The 16975-nt window shown below is 42.2% G+C and overlaps 3 protein-coding genes across 5 annotated transcripts in view; 1 reads left to right on the top strand and 2 right to left on the bottom strand.

Annotated features, from left to right (window-relative positions):
* Positions 1–37: 37 nt before the first annotated feature.
* On the bottom strand, positions 38–3267 carry LOC136262458 (PMS1 protein homolog 1-like). 2 transcript variants are annotated; one of them, XM_066056734.1, is made up of 15 exons: positions 3082–3267; positions 2291–3025; positions 2103–2243; positions 1639–2056; positions 1534–1589; positions 1442–1486; positions 1341–1392; positions 1246–1289; positions 968–1188; positions 824–913; positions 593–667; positions 486–541; positions 361–435; positions 221–309; positions 38–173 (listed from the first exon to the last, which is right to left on the bottom strand). In XM_066056734.1, the coding sequence occupies exons 1-15, from the start codon at positions 3211–3213 to the stop codon at positions 54–56; spliced, it is 2349 nt and encodes a 782-aa protein (XP_065912806.1). In that variant the 5' UTR covers positions 3214–3267; the 3' UTR covers positions 38–53. The 2 variants fall into 2 exon arrangements, 1 of the variants encoding a protein (XP_065912806.1); XR_010704202.1 differs by lacking the exons at positions 38–173; positions 221–309; positions 361–435 and having other exon boundaries at positions 467–541; positions 593–758.
* The window catches only part of LOC136262462 (origin recognition complex subunit 3-like), a 25807-nt gene continuing 12080 nt past the window's right edge, over positions 3249–16975 (top strand). For both annotated transcript variants that reach the window (XR_010704204.1, XM_066056738.1), the window contains exons 1-8: positions 3249–3342; positions 3426–3480; positions 3548–3648; positions 3700–3862; positions 4048–4155; positions 4205–4266; positions 4767–4862; positions 4909–5060. Coding sequence is in view for 1 of the 2 variants with exons in the window: in XM_066056738.1 (XP_065912810.1) it covers positions 3286–3342; positions 3426–3480; positions 3548–3648; positions 3700–3862; positions 4048–4155; positions 4205–4266; positions 4767–4862; positions 4909–5060 (794 nt within the window). In the remaining variant the exon portion in view is untranslated. The remainder of the gene's footprint in view (positions 3343–3425; positions 3481–3547; positions 3649–3699; positions 3863–4047; positions 4156–4204; positions 4267–4766; positions 4863–4908; positions 5061–16975) is intronic.
* Positions 5031–13156, bottom strand: LOC136262436 (telomerase protein component 1-like). The gene is made up of 2 exons (XM_066056707.1): positions 12309–13156; positions 5031–12260 (listed from the first exon to the last, which is right to left on the bottom strand). The coding sequence occupies exons 1-2, from the start codon at positions 13119–13121 to the stop codon at positions 5154–5156; spliced, it is 7920 nt and encodes a 2639-aa protein (XP_065912779.1). The 5' UTR covers positions 13122–13156; the 3' UTR covers positions 5031–5153.

The following is a 16975-nucleotide window of genomic DNA, read 5'->3' as shown; positions in this document are numbered from 1 at the left end:
ATGACCCTGACAGTTGTTAGATTTCGCAGCCTTACAATTTCACCACAATTGTGTCATACATCAATCTTATGTACTAAATGATAACATTGTGAATTAGCATGCTGCATTAGTTCTAGCACATCTGCTGTTTGTAGGGTACTAAGTTGAATGTTGGACATCCGAACTGATTCTTCCTATATGAAACAAGTGTACCTAACTCCTAACATAAAACATAGCCTACCTGAAGGATTCTTTGCACTGATAATGGTCTGCACTCTCTTAACGTAACATCACTAAGTTCCTTTTCCAAAGTCTGCTCTCTTATCAGTGCTGGAGATTCATGACATTATACATATATCAGCAATTAATACACACACTTACCTAGGGTTTCTAATAAGTCATTTATCCCAAGAGACTTATGAAGGGACACTAACTCAATGCACTGCTTCCCATCAACTGTACAATAAGTATACACATAACTGCAGATAAGAAACTATACTTGGTACCGATTCTCTCAGATATACCGAAGCCGTTAGCTAATAATCTTACATCAGAGTAGAATCTATTGGCAGCAGCAGACAGTGTGACAAAGCAGTCACACAAGGTAACATACCTGTTGCCATTGGCAGCAGTGCTCTCAGACTGAAGAGCAGACAGAAGTGACATGTTATCCATCCCTCCTACACTACTGGATAATTGTATGGGAGTCCAATAATGGCAGTCAAGCCACACCAGTTTATCACAAAGTGTACAATAGTAAACCAATACTATAACAAACACTACACACATTAAAATACTTCAAATTCACTGCATGGTAACAACAGACAAGCCATTTGCTACTTACTGTTCATTAATTGATATGACAGTCAGTAGAGGGCTTACTGGTAGTTTAAAGGAAGCCAGTAGTCTATTGTAGAGTGCGTCTTGGTTGGCTCTGTAGTTAACTAAATATAACAAACATGCAGAGACTTCATGTAGAAACATTTACTGTTTAACATTAAACAAGCTGATGTCTTTGCGTATGAGGACCAACCACTGATGTTGATAGTGGATTGGACCAATCACTCTTAATTTGTCACTAGCTGGAATGGCAAGGTAAGAGCCTTCTTCCCAGCATTGCTTTGTTCTGTCCAGAGAGAAATCTACCATCACTTCAGGTGGCTTGCTAGGCTGACTGGTGCTAATCTTAGCAAAGAAGTTAGATAGCTTCTGTATGAAAAGTAACAGCATAACACACACCATACATGTATTATAACACCACAGCACCATTTTATGGCTGCCAATGCTGCTGCTCTTCGTACCCCTACTACCTGTACAACACATCAAAGTAATTTGTGTAGCAAATATGGTAAACATATTACCTTCACGGGTAAGCTTTAAGGAAGTAGCTGGTTTCTTCACTGATTGGACAGTCTAAAACAAAAGTAAACTAGTCCAAAAGAATCTATCTCATTTTCCTTACATGGCAAGGTTTGTTGGTAGTGTCTCTGTGCAGCAATCTGACTGGCTAGTGTTATAACAATAAGTGTCAAATACCATCTACTAATGGCTTACTTCCATTTCTTGTCTGTTCACACACTGACCCCTGCTCCAGTGTAATATGTCACTACCTTACATGTCACTAATGTCAATGTGTAACAAAACCTGTCTCATAAATACCTTGTTCACTTTCCTTGTTACATGTAGTAGCAGTAGTAGCAGTAGTAGAGTCTTCAGGCGTTAGCAGAACTGTGTCCTCAGTTCTTTCCTCAGTTTCTTCTCCTATCACAGCATCCACTTGTTCATCTCGTGGCTCCACACAATCATCCACAGTGAGTGGTGAAGTGTCTCTACTGGCAATTGGTATGGTGTGCAGGTCATCACTAGTCAACACTGCAGTGCATGATAACTGCACAGCATCATCAGTAGTTGGAGGAGACAGTACAGCATTTTCACTGAATTGTGATAGATCATTGTTACTTGGGAGAGTAGGGTTCTCATTCTGACGGTACACTGGTGTAAGTTCTTGAACCTCTTCAGGATCTTCTGTCTTGTATAATTGACCAAGCAAGTTAGCTAATTGGTCCAGAATTTCATTCTAGCAGGAGACATCATCGAATAAGAGTCAATACCACAGCACTTACTGTGTGATGCAATAAAACAGCATGTTTTCCAGGCTCCAGGTTGACATCCACTTCATTCTGAGGTACTTTAATGAACAGGCACATTACAGGGTATCTCCTGCCTTGATTAGGGTATGCTAACTTGAACATGTCTCTAACAAGCTATAAGATGAGGTACATCATGATAGCAATACTGTAGTATACATTACCTGATTGACTTGTTTAATCTCCACACTCCTCTTGTTGACAAACACAAACATACGCTCAGCAGAGGATCTGGTGATCTCTGATGTGTTAGCTCCACACACAGGGAAATACCCACACAGCTCTGTACACCTGTCACCTGGGATGTCACCATTCTCATCACTATCTTTGTTATGCTGATGTTCCCTCTTGCTCTGCAGACATTTCATCTGCTGCACAAGACTGGTTCCAAATACAGCAATCATGTTTGAATGTAGAGTTGACATAACAGCTTTCTGCCAGACCACATTCTTGCTGTGACGCAGAACAAATCTAACATTGTTGTGTGCAATACCAAATGCTATCATGAGATGTTCAATTCTTCGTAAGTCATCTCTACACTGCTTTACGTTCTTGTAGAACTGTCTTCTTACTGGCAAACTGACAAACAAGTCTGTAGCAGTAACACAAGTACCTACACTAGCAGCAATTGGCCTCTTAGATGTGACATCCCCAGCAGTGTCAAATGTGTACACCATTCCAACTTCATCCTGCTGGGTAGCTGTAGCTATACTAAGGTTAGACACAGTCGCTAACGAGCTAAGCGCCTCTCCACGAAACCCAAATGTCTGCAAAGTATCGAGCTCAGAAATGTCTGCAAGTTTCGAGGTGTAGTGACACTTGGCAATATACGGAGCTTCGTCTTTGGAGATTCCACAGCCATTATCCCGAACTTCTAATTTATCCAACCCGTAGTTCTCCTGTAAAAAGTAGCTTTTACTATATGCCATACGAATTCGTCTTTGTATCGCCCTACCAAATTCACTTCTACATTAACAGCTCCAGAATCTAGCGAATTCTCCACCAACTCTTTGACAACGGAATGCACAGAAGTAATCACCTGCGTACCTGATAACAGGCGAACTGTGTGATTATTTAATTTTTGCATTAGCTATAGATCGGTGTTCATTATTTGGAGCATAAAAATAAAATACCACAAGTAAAAGTTATGGAGTGACGAATGGCTGTAAGCACGGAGGATGGTCAGGAGGAAAGCATCGCTGTGTCTTCAACACAGGTTCGATGTTTATTTCTGCACAATATTAATGTGTACATTAGCAATACGATTGAAGTTAGCTATGACAGCACCATTTATTTCAGAGCTGTTTGTATTTTCCCGCGGAAACTGGCACCCCATCGAGATTTTCCCAAGACTGTAAGGCTCCAATACCATGATCATGAAATGTACATGTTATAACTGCACCCACCTTTTGCCTTGACAGCTGACGTGTTTGACCCACTGGCTGGGGAGTGCAGAGAAGACACCCAAATAAGACACCAGGCATACACCAACACGTGGGCTCATATAAAGCAGTGTATAGATGTAAGGGAGTTCCTTAGTGATCACAAGTGCACCAGTTCACATCTCACGCAGGAATTGCTGCAGGAACAGTATGACACACTTCTAGGGCAAGTGATTCGTTTTGTCTGTGCAGCAGAAGAACAATGGAACAGCATAGCAATTACATCTGGTCACTGTTCAGCTGCTATTGTCCCACCTCAACTTACCTTCATCCCCACTGCAACTATCAATGCTGGTACAGTATTGTAGATAGTAAATTCTCCTTACTCAGGTGCAGGGATTGTGTTGGACAAATCTGAGCACACCAGCAGGGCTGACTGCTCAGTAATAATAATAATCATAATCGAGGAGTATACTAGCCTGTACTATTAATGGTTTTAAGTTTCATACTCTATAGTAAATGGTATGTATGTTATACAGGTGTAAGCCTTCCTGATCACGAGGTGCTCCATCATCACTTACGGGCCAGACTAGGGGCTGATGTGACGCCTCATATCGTGTCACTGAGATCACATGACTGTGCCTCAGGTGATGGAGCTATACACCATCATGTATTGATGTTTTTGTTTATGTGTAGGAATGAATGCTATTGTGAAGGAAGTTCACCTTCAGTTGATGGATGGATGGACACCAAATGAGGTAGATACTAAGAATTTGAAGGAATACTAGGTGCTTAATGGATTGTGAATTACTATTATTACCCTTGTAATTAAATGGTGCATGATGCAGATATCCTATCACCATTCACCAATGGTTCGGTCTCCTCCCTAGGTCACCAAAGAAGAAATCTATATTGTCTAATGCAGAGTCACCTGAGTAAAAATTTTAGGCCAGGACTATTGACACCAACTTGGACAAAAAAAAAATACATTAAAATGTATAATGCAACCCAGGACCACCAGGTTCATTATCATTGAGCTACCACTGCCAGCTACCCACCCTTCCCTTTTTTTTCAACTGTATAAAGTGTGCAAATCAAGAAGGGTGTTAGCTGCAGTGAAGAAGGTGTCAATAGCTATAGCTGGCTCATATTGACACCAACAGTTGGTGTTAATATGAGCCACTGCAAAATCTTGACCACTTCGACAGGAAATACCCATCATGACTTATACCAACCCTCCTGTAATATTCTATCACAGATTGACGCCTATCAACAGTCTAGCAGTAGCCAGCAGAAAAGACTTCACAGATTGACCATGTCCATTCTGATTGGTTGGCATATAGAGAGAACAACGGTATACAATAAACATGTTATCACTATGAGGTAAAGGTTCACTACAGGCAACTACTGCACATGATGAAAGGAAAGATGACTCAGCCAGCAGCAAGAGGCCTAGGCTAGAGAAGCATGACCATAAGCCAGTGGTGTTGGTGGTAGAGGACTTTGATGCATTCCCTGCAAATGTGATGGAAGACCTGATAGTGTCTTTAAGGTATGCAATTACAATAAATAAATAATCATAATAAAATATATATTTCAAATTTCACTCAACTTTATTAACTAATTGTTTAGTACCTATATTAATTTAGTTCCAGTGTAAATGATAGATGTGTCCAAGGACATCTCCAGCCACGATCATTTGTGTTCCAGATGAAGTAACAACGGCTGTCAATGTGGTCACTGGTGATGAGCAATGGAACTGGCCAACTTGTTTGAGTTCCACTTTGTGGATGGGGTTGAGCACTTTCCACACTTTGATAGAGCAGTCTTTAGAACCAGTTAACAACAACTCACTGCTGAAGGTGGTAATGGCTGTGATACCCTTGGCATGTAGTTTCTTCTCTAGTAACAGCCTTCCACTTTCAGTTCGGTAGCTTGATGATGGTTCCTTCTCTTCATGATATCTGCTCACTTTTCTGATGGACACAGATCCCAGAGAGTCAGCCACAAATAGTAGTCCACCAATAGCAGTGAGTACAGTGGGCCAACGGTCTTTTTTCTCTTGGGCACCTTCAAATATCTCAACACTTTTCATCCCTCGTCCCTGATCGGGCTGACAGAATATTAACTTGTTGTCCAGACCAATAGTCGCCAGTTTTCCACTAGTGAAGCCAATGGCATCACTCATATAGTCAGTGTGCAAGCTCCTGTTGTGCAACTCTCTCTGAGTGGCAAGAAGGACGGTTGTCACTATACCAGACACTGAACCAGCCACTAAGCACTTATTCTCCATGCTGAGCTTCAGGCTAATGATGGGACACTTCTCTTGAATGTCCAGTTTGCGCAGTTTACTCAATGGCTCCTCTTCGCTGAAACGCCATAAGGTAAGAGTACAGTCATAACATGCTACAGCAACAGTGTTGTCATCAGTGAAACACACGGCTCCTAGTGGCTCTGACTGCTCCCCCACAATCACTTCATGGATCACTGCAAATGTGATCGATGCTGTGTCTTCATCACTTACGTTGCCCCAAATTTTCAGCACCCCATCTCTACCAACACTCGCTACATGTTGTCCATCAGAAGTGATGCTCATGTCAACTACTGGGCCACTGTGGTTGGAGGTAGTCACTGGATGTGCTTCAGTTAGTGTGCTCTCTTCGACTGGTGGGCTCCACACTTTGATAGTTTTGTCAGCAGATGCGGATACAATGTGGTTGTCTTTAGTCAGTGCCAGGGTTTTCACCTGATCTGCATGACCACTCAATGACAGCAGCTGGTGGGCTACAAATGGCCTCCAAAACCCAATCAAGCCATCATCACTTCCAGTAACTATGATAGCATCTTTCAATTCAAACGCTTGTCTTTTTTTAGCTGTTTCTTCTTCCTCCTCTTTCTCATCCACAATGTCTGCCCAACTAGAAGTGTCACCTCTTTGTGGTAGGAACAGCACACAGCCACTTACCCTCTGCTTGTGACATCTCATAGTAGTTATCTCCACTCCTTTGTGTGTCCACACCTTCACCAAACCATCACTGCTAGCAGACACTACGCAGCCTTGTTGGAAGATGGACTGTGTCACTGCTGCACTGTGTCCTGTTAGAGTCGTCTTCTCCACTTTAGCACTAACATCCCACAACTTGAGAGTGAAGTCATTGGAACCAGTAACCAACAGGTCAGGATTGTTATCAGAGAAAGTGCAGGTATTAATCCAATCCTTATGGCAGGCATCAAACATGTGTAGCTTCTTGTATGAAACCGTGTCCCACAGAATCACAGACCTATCCACACTGGCTGAGGCAAGGTAGGTAGCACTACAGTTGATTGCGAGAGCATTAACTGGACCAGTGTGACCATGTAACGTCATGATGGGCTGTACAGTCAAAGGATCAGTGGATTTCTTCATCTTGTCATAGTAGGTACTAGCACTGGGCCAAATATTTATAGTCATATCTTCAGAGCCACTAGCAAGAACAGTAGGAATCCATACACTACATCGCACCGGACCAGAGTGGTCACTCAGGATAGCATATTTCTTTGTGTTTGGCTTCCACACCTTCAAGCTGCCATCAGCTGCACCAGTCAGACAATAGCCATTATTGCTCGGCCCCCAGCAAGTAGTAGTTATAGGTATTGACCCATGTGGAGTTTCTGTGGCCATCTTCCTTGTTTTCACTTCTAGCACTCGTACTGCACCAGATCGGTGACCCGCCAGAACCTGCTGTCTTCCTGCATGTCCAGCCAAACACAGTACTGGCCCATCCTCACTGACTGGATTCACCTTAATGGGTGTTCCTAATGTACTGGACCACATCTTCAATGTTTGGTCATTGGAACCAGTTACCAGTAGTCCTCCATCTCCACTGAATGCCAGGCAAGTGACTGATGAAGCATGACCCATCAGTGTACCCACAGTGGCACCAGACTTGGTTGCCCACAGACGCACCTCGCCATCTAGTGATGCTGATGCTATGTATCGACCAGATTGAGCATATGAACATGTCTGTACTGATGTTCGATGTCCTCTAAGTATCTTGAGTCTTTTCTGGTTAAATGTGTCCCAAATCTTTACACAACTGTCCCAGCCACCCACAGCAATAAGCTGTCCTTCTGGGTGAAAAGCAACACAGTTGAGAGGCTTGTTGTTGAATCCTTGAGTGCGCAATGTAGCTTGTAGTTTACCATCATTTCCTTTCCAAACTTTGATGGAGCAGTCCAGAGAGACAGATACTACCAACTTGCCATTTTGACTAGCTGCACAATGTTGCACTGCACGAGAGTGCCCAGACATTACTTCAATACGATGACCCCCCCTGATGTCCCACAGACTGAGTCGTCCATCTTGTGATGCTGAACACAGTTGCATGCTACCCACAAAGCATACTCCCATGATAGGACCAGCATGGCCAACAAAGGTGCCAGTTTCACGTCCGGTTTGAATGTTGTAGAGCTTCACCGTACAGTCACGTGATCCACAAGCAATTGTTTCCTGGTCCAGTGAGATAGCCACACAATTGATGGTTTGTAGGCTACCAGTTACGGTAAGTTGACAAGGTGAGTAGGTAGCTGGCTTGTTCTGCCAGTAGACCAGTGGTTGGGAATGACTACTGCTAGACAATGTCTTGGTGGCTTCAAGAGACAGTAAAGACGATGAAGGCTCATTGACAGCTTGCTGTAGAGCCAATGAAGGATTGAGGGATAAGATGTGAAGATTACGTGAAACAAAAGATCGAAACTCTTGTACTTTTGGCAGCTGTATGAATTTCTTGACCTCTCTGGTTCTTGCAGCAGATAGTTGAGTGAGTGGTGGAGTGTAATCCTCAATTAGTCGATGAGCCAATCCAACACGGCATTTGGATACAACAAAATTGATGTTAGTCAGCATCACTTCAAGCTCCTTCCACATTCCTCCCATATACATGTGATGTGGCAGCTCTGCAAATGCCCTTGGGTTCTTCCCAGTGAAAGAGCCATTATTTCTGGGATCAGCTTCTGACTTGAAATAAGCCACCAGCAAGTTGTGTAATTGCTTCTCTAAATCACTGTTTGTACCCTTCACGTATCTTGTAAGTACAGCTTTCTGAACATCCTGGTGAGAAAACATCAACAAGTCCGACTTTTCTTGGTTGCTCTGTTGCAGGTAGTTCTGAATACTTCTGAAGAGACGAGCAATCATTACAGGTGGTAGTTTGTACTGTGCTCCTGGAGTGATCACTGATCCAAGTTGAGGTGCAACCTGATACATGGCAAGCAATGCTGACAGTTCTCCCTCCTGTAGTCCATCTCTGGCAATGGCTATGAACGACATAGCAGCTGTAACCAGTTCAGCTCCATGTTCCCCTTCCAGTCGTCCTAAAATCTCCTGCAGTAGCCCAGTAATAGTTGGGGACATACTTTTAATTCTCATAGTAACTTCTTCAAACACACCAAACATTCTCAATTCCTCACAAGCCAAATACAAGTACAAAGGATTAGTAGCTTCCTTCTTGCTAAGCAGCAATTTCATTTGGTTACCAAATGGTGACTCATCAAGAGTTTTCCTATGCTTAGAAAGTGACCGTCGCACCATTTCTGCCTTGTCATACACATTCAAAGCACCAATAGTGATCTGGTGTGGAACAGGTTGACGTTTCATCAGAACTGAGTGAGCTACTTGTCCTTCCCGACAACTGAGCATGATCACAATATTACTTGGAATGTCTGCTTCACTTGGTAGCCATTCCATGGACAAGGCTCCATGTTTGTTCTCTAGCAGGTCTAGCCCATCAATGAGAATAACTATTTGAGTGCTGGGACCAACATTGGTAGAACTTGCTGAGAGAAATTCTGGCCAGTCCAAAACAAGGTCTGCATAATTATCTGGCACATCTAGTTTGATTTTAAAGCGTCGTTTCATTTCATGACATAGTCGTGTTAGGATTGCTGAAATGTTTCCAGAGTCAGGAGCGGCACCGATAAAGTGAGGAATAATAAGATCAGTCATCTTAACAGTCAGTGATTCAATATACATCTGTGCCAGTGCAGCCATGAATGCAGACTTACCAGAACCCGATTTACCACAGCCAACTAATGCCCGATGCTTATTAGACCGCAGGACAGTCATTGCTTGCTGCAAGAGTTCTCGACGCCCAACAAATGTCTCAGACAAAGACTCCATAGTGGCCATATGTAAATTGTTGGCTTCAACCATCACATCTCTATTGGGGTCATCTAGTGGGAAATCCTTCTGGATTCTGTTCCATAAAACATTCAGTACACGATAGCCAAAGTCTTCCAGACCACCTGCCATTGGTTTACCCTCAGCAACTCCAAACCATCGTGCTGGATACTTGTCATACACCTCCAAGCCACTCTCACGTATATTACTCTTCAGTGCTTCAATCTTGCACTCATCTTCATATGTGGAACTGACAAAAGACCCAATGTGCTCCTCTGGTACTTCTGACAGAAATGCTTTGTCTCGAAAAAAGAAGAAAGCCTTGTTCATGGCCTTGTCAGGATCAGCTAGTGCAGCATGGTACATCTCAAGTTCAGTGATGGACCGACGGTTTGGGTACTCTCTGATCCAGTCATACTCCACAAGATCTGGCACCATGTACTCATCCTGCACCCAACCATATCGCTGGCCCAACATTCCAATGAAGTAGTGAGACCGACTGATCTCCCCCAGACATATCTCCAGTGCACGAGCACTTCGAGCATCTTCCTCAGTAACACCCCAACGCAGATCAGCCTCATATATCTGAATACACCTGGAGTGAGCACGTGCCCGCAGCTCAGGAAACACAAATCTAGTCAGGAGGTCTCGTTCACCATGCATGTCTCTGAAAGTGGAGGAGATAAACACACGTACTGTTCGCCATATCTTTGGCTGGCCTGCTGTAAGGAGAGCCTTCTCTGGACTCAGTGATGGTACAATGTCAGCGGTGGAAGCAAGACCAATGCCCTTCACTTCTCTGAGACTGTATGCCTTATCAATATTCTCAATATATGTCATTTGTCCAGTACCACCACGTTCAGCTATGAAGCGAAGGATGTTGTCACTAAAGCCCGACAAGTGTACATCATTACGGTGCCGTGCAGACTGAGGGCTGGCAGGGTCAGCTTGACTACTACCACTAACATCAACGTCAACATACAACAGATCAGGATTAACAAAGCGCCGGTAATTCTGGAGGAATTTCATCATGTCCTTTTCAGCCTTTGAATTGGCATCATTTCCAGAGCCTTGCAGTAGAATTAAACTATCCACATGTGTCTGTGAATAAATCAATTGACGAAGATGACTCATTGGGAGATTCTTGTCTGTCGTAACAACTGTAGGTGTAGCCACTGGTTGCTGTAGAATCCTCTCCATGTTTTGTAGAATAGTGCCATCCTCAAGTTCCACCTCTACAGGGTGCCCCTTTGGTCCACACAACAGTAGTACGGAGTGTTCACAAGCATACTTGCACATGAGAGCCAGCAAGACAATCACCTCCCGGATAGTGCGTGGTTTTCCTAGTCCCCTGGCAGATGTGCATGGGGCATTAGTGCTTGTGTCAAGGTAACAGATTATTAGGGTTGATCCAGCTATCGGCTTGACGTTGTAACAGGTAGAAATCTTCAGGGCAGTATCCAGTGCCTTGCGGTATCTGCCAAGAAGAGTGACATCTAAACTGGCTATCTTTTTTTGATATTTCTCTAGAGCACTTTTGCTCATTTTCTTCTGCTGTCTGCCCTTCTGTGTTTGTCCTCCCACTCCCTCTTTTTTGGCCTTTTCCAGCTCGTTCAGTACCTCATAAGCAGAAAAAAAACGAAATGGAAACTGCTTACTATAGATAACTGCTCCCTCATCAGTCAACTTCTTCAGTGCCCACTTGTGATGTTTCTCTGAAACTCCAGCTAAAATTAAGTTACGCAAATTACGTAGCATTGCCATAAATGGAAGCTTTCTGTGATCAATTAATTCCTCCCAAGTAGACGCCTTGTTTCCTTTTGACGACACTTGAGTTTCCCACGTCTCTGGGGTAGGTAGTTTCATTCTCTTTCCTGCTCTGTCTTGGTCCCACACACCCTGGAGTTTGCTACGTCGAAATGCTTCCCTATCCTCAGGATATTTCTTACCAATCAGACCCATAACAGCCTCCGCTGGTTCAAAGATGTGCAGTTTTCTTATCAACTGCTTGAGGGTAAAACTCTTACGTTCCAGCTCTTCTTCAGTCTCACTCTTATCATCACTAACTATAGAACTGTCTGAGTCTGTGTCATCTTTCTCCTTCTTGTCTTTCTGCTGCTTAGCCTGTGTACTCTGCTTTCCTTGTGTACTCTGCTTTCCTTTGTTAAACTTCTTAGCATCTTTATTGTACTTGGCTAGCTGATACCGATCAAATGCAGTAAATTTGTCAATCATAACTTTACGAAGCGATGTTGGCAGTGAACCAAAGTTGAGATTTTGATCATGAAAACTTGTGTATATCTCAGCAACTTCTATCCAATCAGATGGCAGACGAATAGCTGCTGCGTAGTACTTCTTGATGAAAGGACGACAACCTTGTTGGTTTGCAGCAAGTGCAAGTAGAAAATTTGCAGTGGTTCGTATGTTCAGATCACATCTTGTGTACAGTGCAACCTTCACAACAAACTCTGGATCAAACTTAGCAACATTACTGGCCAGTTCATGTAGCAGAACCCGAGCAGCATTTTTGGAGTCCTGAAAATCAGGCTGTTTTAGCAGTGATGCAGCCACACAATTAACCAAGTTGTACTTCACCTACAATATATCAGTTACTACACAAACAGTACGCCATGATAACCTTACCTGTAGAACATTAATAGTGGGTGTGGCTTGATCCAGGATGGAAGGGTCCAGCTCTGGTGGCAAGAATGTTGCAGTGTCATCTTCCTCGTTACTCCTGGCTGTCTCCAGTTTCAGGTCATAATGAGGGGCTACTGCTGCAGAGCCATCAATGTCATCCTTTAAAGCTCCCAGTCGAGATCTCTGCACACTTGACTTAACAGATAACTGTGAGGTTTTGCTGGTTAGTGGTTGACTCTTCAGTGGACTAGGCTTCACACTGGTTCTAGTTGACGAAATAGCATGGGAACTGCTCAAAAAGCTGCTGCTACCACCTACGCTGGCTGCATGACTGGACAGAGGTACCTTGGACGACGTCAGCAAGGATGAAGTGGTTAATTTCCTTGAGGTCAACAGGCCAGACTTTGATGCTGATAGCACCAGAGACTTGGTTTGTAGCTGTGTGGTCTTCAACTTGCTTGGCTGGGCTGGTTTGGTGGTTACTTCGCTCTTGGGACCTGTCGTCAGTTCACGTGTGCTCGACTCGACAGGCTTCCGGATCAATTTCGTACTGAGTACATACTTGTCAGAAAGCTTAGGGGCTGTTCCAACGAGCTTGACGGATGGAGTGCTAATTGCCTTCGGTTTATCTGATAACTGAGACGAAAACCCTACCAGGCGTTTGCTGTCTTCGGTCACGTGCGTTGTCAGTTCTGCATTAGTTTTAGGTTTCTTGCTGACAATAGTTGTACTGGTAGTCAGTAAACTACTCTTCGTGTCTATTCTTGCGGAATACGAACTCTTCAGTAACGGGTTCTCCTTGCGCTGCCCACTCATCGTCAAGTATCCCAACACAGCAACGGACACGTACGGAAAACTTGCCGAATTACGTAATTAACACGCAATCATAAAATTTCGTGAGAATTTTTTTCTTTCTAAAGTTTGTAACCTTATATTTGTATTTGTATTTTAAGGATAAAGGCTTATGCCTGTACATCCATAAACAAAATTAATAATTATTATGTACTTAGCTATTCTAATTACTATACAAAATCAAATAAGCAATTACTGTAGTGTCTGTCCAGCAGTGTTTTAAAATCATTGACAGAGGGAGAATCAACAATAGATTGGGGTAATGAATTCCAGTCATTGATTACTCTGTTACTATAAAAAATAGATCTTGTATACGAATTAGTGTGATGTTTGAATAATTTCTTTGTGTGACCTCTTGTTACAGTAGAAGTGGATGGGGTAAATAAATGATTTTCTATACTACCGCTGGCTTAAAGCCTGCGTAGGGAGTATGGCCTAACCTAACATGTTTTAACATAATCTAACAGGAAGGATGATTGCTGTTTTGGGTACTTCAGACACTTGGTCCCTACTGGGATAGCTATCATAAATACAGACCTCTCAACCTGGAAGCAGATCTGGTCGTGAGAAAGCCAGCCAATCATACCCCATGCAGCTGTGAAGGCTCATGCACATACATTTGTTTTAACAAAAAAATGTTTTAAAAGGCACAACTAGCTAGCTATGTGGGTGCAATACTGCTGTTTATCGGACCTTATAATATCTCTATGCTACAGTGTAGCCTACTATATGACTAGAACCTACTATCTTTGCTCCATCGTTGAGTCACGTGATATTAAGTCTTTCAACTGATTGGTTCACCAGTGATTCATTGTTGAAATCACCTCTCATTTCTTGAGTAATCAGTACCACACAAAAACAGCCAAGCTGTGAAAAACTGGTGCAGCCTTAAAAAACCTGGGTGAAAAAAGTTGTGAAATCAAAGGTGGTGGCCAAGAAATGGCTGCAATGATGTTAATGCTAATAAATTTTAACAATGCACACAGCCATTATTAAAAATTTTTAGCATTAACATCATTGCAGCCATTTCTTGGCCACCACCTTTGATTTCACAACTTTTTTCACCCAGGTTTTTTAAGGCTGCACCAGTTTTTCACAGCTTGGCTGTTTTTGTGTGGATTTCACTCCTTTTTGTACTTTATGAGGCCCCAAAACCAGCCTATGGCTGACTTTGAGGTTTGTTTTTACTCACATTTCTTCTTTTCTATGTAGATACAATGATGATTATTGAAGACAGACTTATAAATGTATTTCATTGCATGGTTTAGTTCAATATTTGATAATATTATTGTAATACTCTAATAGAGTGCACATTTTTTTTGAGGACTTCTAATAGAACATACATAGAATGTTCTAGAACAATCTAGAACTTCTATTGGTAGATCTATGAAATTACAAACGTTTGATTATAAGCAAATTTCAACTAGAAATTTCATTTATAAAGCAGAAATTAAGTGAGATGATCAGTCAAGGTAGCAGTGGTTCAGTGGTTAAGGATGCAGGTGTTAGGTATGGAAATCCCTGGTTTGAACTCTGGTAAGTTTTTTTTTCGACATTTTTTGCACACCTTTTTACCCCATGGTGACTGCTCTATTAGAGTATCTCGATCCCGCGATTTTACACTTGCTTAGTTTTTGCTTTATAACTTTGTCTCTATAACTCTATTGCTATTCAAACTATCAAAAGGCACTGCTACGATGATCAGCCTATCTACACACCAATTTTCAAGCTATTTCTATACTTGGTTTACCCTGTAGCCGTGACAGAAGTTTGATCTGTTTTTACGTGAATAAACGTCCATAACTCTTTGAATATTACTCAGACTTACAACAAACTTGATATGTGAATCCACCGTTACACGTTCTTCATTTGTGCCAAAGATCGAGGCAATCGAGTTACACGTTTGCATTTTATAGCAATTTTTGCAAAGTGTGCGAAAAGAAATTGAAGCCCCCGTACCCGTATGGCATAAGAAGAAGAAAAAAACGAAGAAATTAAAACGAAATTTTGGATGCCCATATCTCGCAAAATGGCTGTTGCAAATTTAATCAAATTTGCTGTATAGCGTACCCTACCTGGGGGACAGCTATAATGCAAAAATGGTGTGCTTTGGAGAAGGGGCCATGGAGCTATGCATGCATGAAAAAGCTGTTTTCTTTCTTCCTGTAAATATACTCATGGTGTGGTCGCCGGCTTTCTTGGCCGCACGACACACTACTGTGTGTCTTGATCCAGCAGTGGATTTAGTGTTTAGTACAGATTTTGTGCACAAGTACACCTCACAACAACTGAAATTAAGCAATAAACATTTGTAATAACACAACTGGTAGGATTTCACCTTATTCTTCACCTTCCATGTGTGCTGAGTCTTTTCTCAAAGGATTTCACCCGAGATTTCACCTTCAAATAATGCTCAGTTCATTGAGTTTGACAGCGTAGTGACTTGTGACACGGTCAAAGATACGGGAAACCACCAAAATTTCCAGCTCAAAATACAGAGGCGCCCCACTAATCTAATTAACTGATCATGTGATACCTGCTGCAAGATGTTTTGGGGGCTTACTCAAGGAGATTTAGCATGCCTTAGGAAATTTTATTGAAAATCGTGAGAAATCGTGAGATCAGCAAGCGGTCGTGATATGAAGGCTGAAATCGTGCGTTTCACGACCAAATCGTGATAGTTGAGAGGTCTGATAAATACAGTGAACTGAAGCTCTCATAACAACTTCTCTCAAACAAAGGCATAATAGAAAGCAAATACATTGAAAGGGGAAACCCATATTACAGCAAAATGGACTAGAATTCATTCTTGGTCCCAAAAGTGGCCGTTACAGAGATATGGAGATGCTTGTCTTATGAGACGGATGTGAAAATATGTGCCATAAGATGTTCCCCGGTAACTGTTGTAAAACACAATTTTCAGTATTCAAGCTGTGTGCAGTGTTTTGAACTCAGATTCTGGCTGGGCAAACTACATAACTGCTACTTGTTAGCTGAAAATACTGTAAAAACCCATTTTCTTCTATATCACCACTTTAGTGTTAAGTGTCTGGCTGATAATTGTTGTAAGCATCCCCATAATTAGCAACCATAGTTTGATCCATTTCAGTGTAAAATATTTTTGTATGCAAATTTTATAGGAATATTTTTGCACAACTATATCGTAGAGCTACTAACACAGCATTAACTGTGCAGCTTACTGCCTTTAATACCACAGCTATTGGCTTTCAGCTAAGACACATTAGTTATCAATGTGTAATTTAAAAAAGAACGTGCTTTACCACTGTATATACTTACTGATGCTAAAAATCAAGACACTCTAATAGAGCAGTCATGTAAAATCATTTGCGTAAAATATTTTTTAGTGTAAAATTCATTAACTATAGTGGCGGTCTAACTGTCATCCTATGAGTCCAGGAAGTAGTTGTCTGGACTCATAGGGTATTAAATTTTTGATGTTATTTATAGGCCAGAGCCTGTACCGACTAGGGAGTGGAGGTAGGGATAGCTGTGCTGAGGTTCAGGAGCTTCTCTGGGTCACGTGAGACAGGAGTGGGAAACCATGTACTGGATTGTTCTGATGTACCCTTCATACTAGTAGGAAATTAAATACATGACTTTATATGTATTTGAAACAGATTTGAAATGCAGAAAGCAATCGGCTTGGGAATGAACCTGCCACTAGAAAGCCAGCATTTTCATCCCTTGGTTACCCACTCCAACATAGAGGGCTAAGTGGCCTTCCCAACCAAGAGAAGCAGTTACACTTAGCCAGGTGCCTGACGTCTTATTATCTTGCACACATAATGACACCCAAT

Source organism: Dysidea avara, chromosome 7, assembly GCF_963678975.1.
Source record: "Dysidea avara chromosome 7, odDysAvar1.4, whole genome shotgun sequence".
NCBI lineage: Eukaryota > Metazoa > Porifera > Demospongiae > Dictyoceratida > Dysideidae > Dysidea > Dysidea avara.
This window is presented reverse-complemented; position numbering and strand designations above follow the sequence as displayed.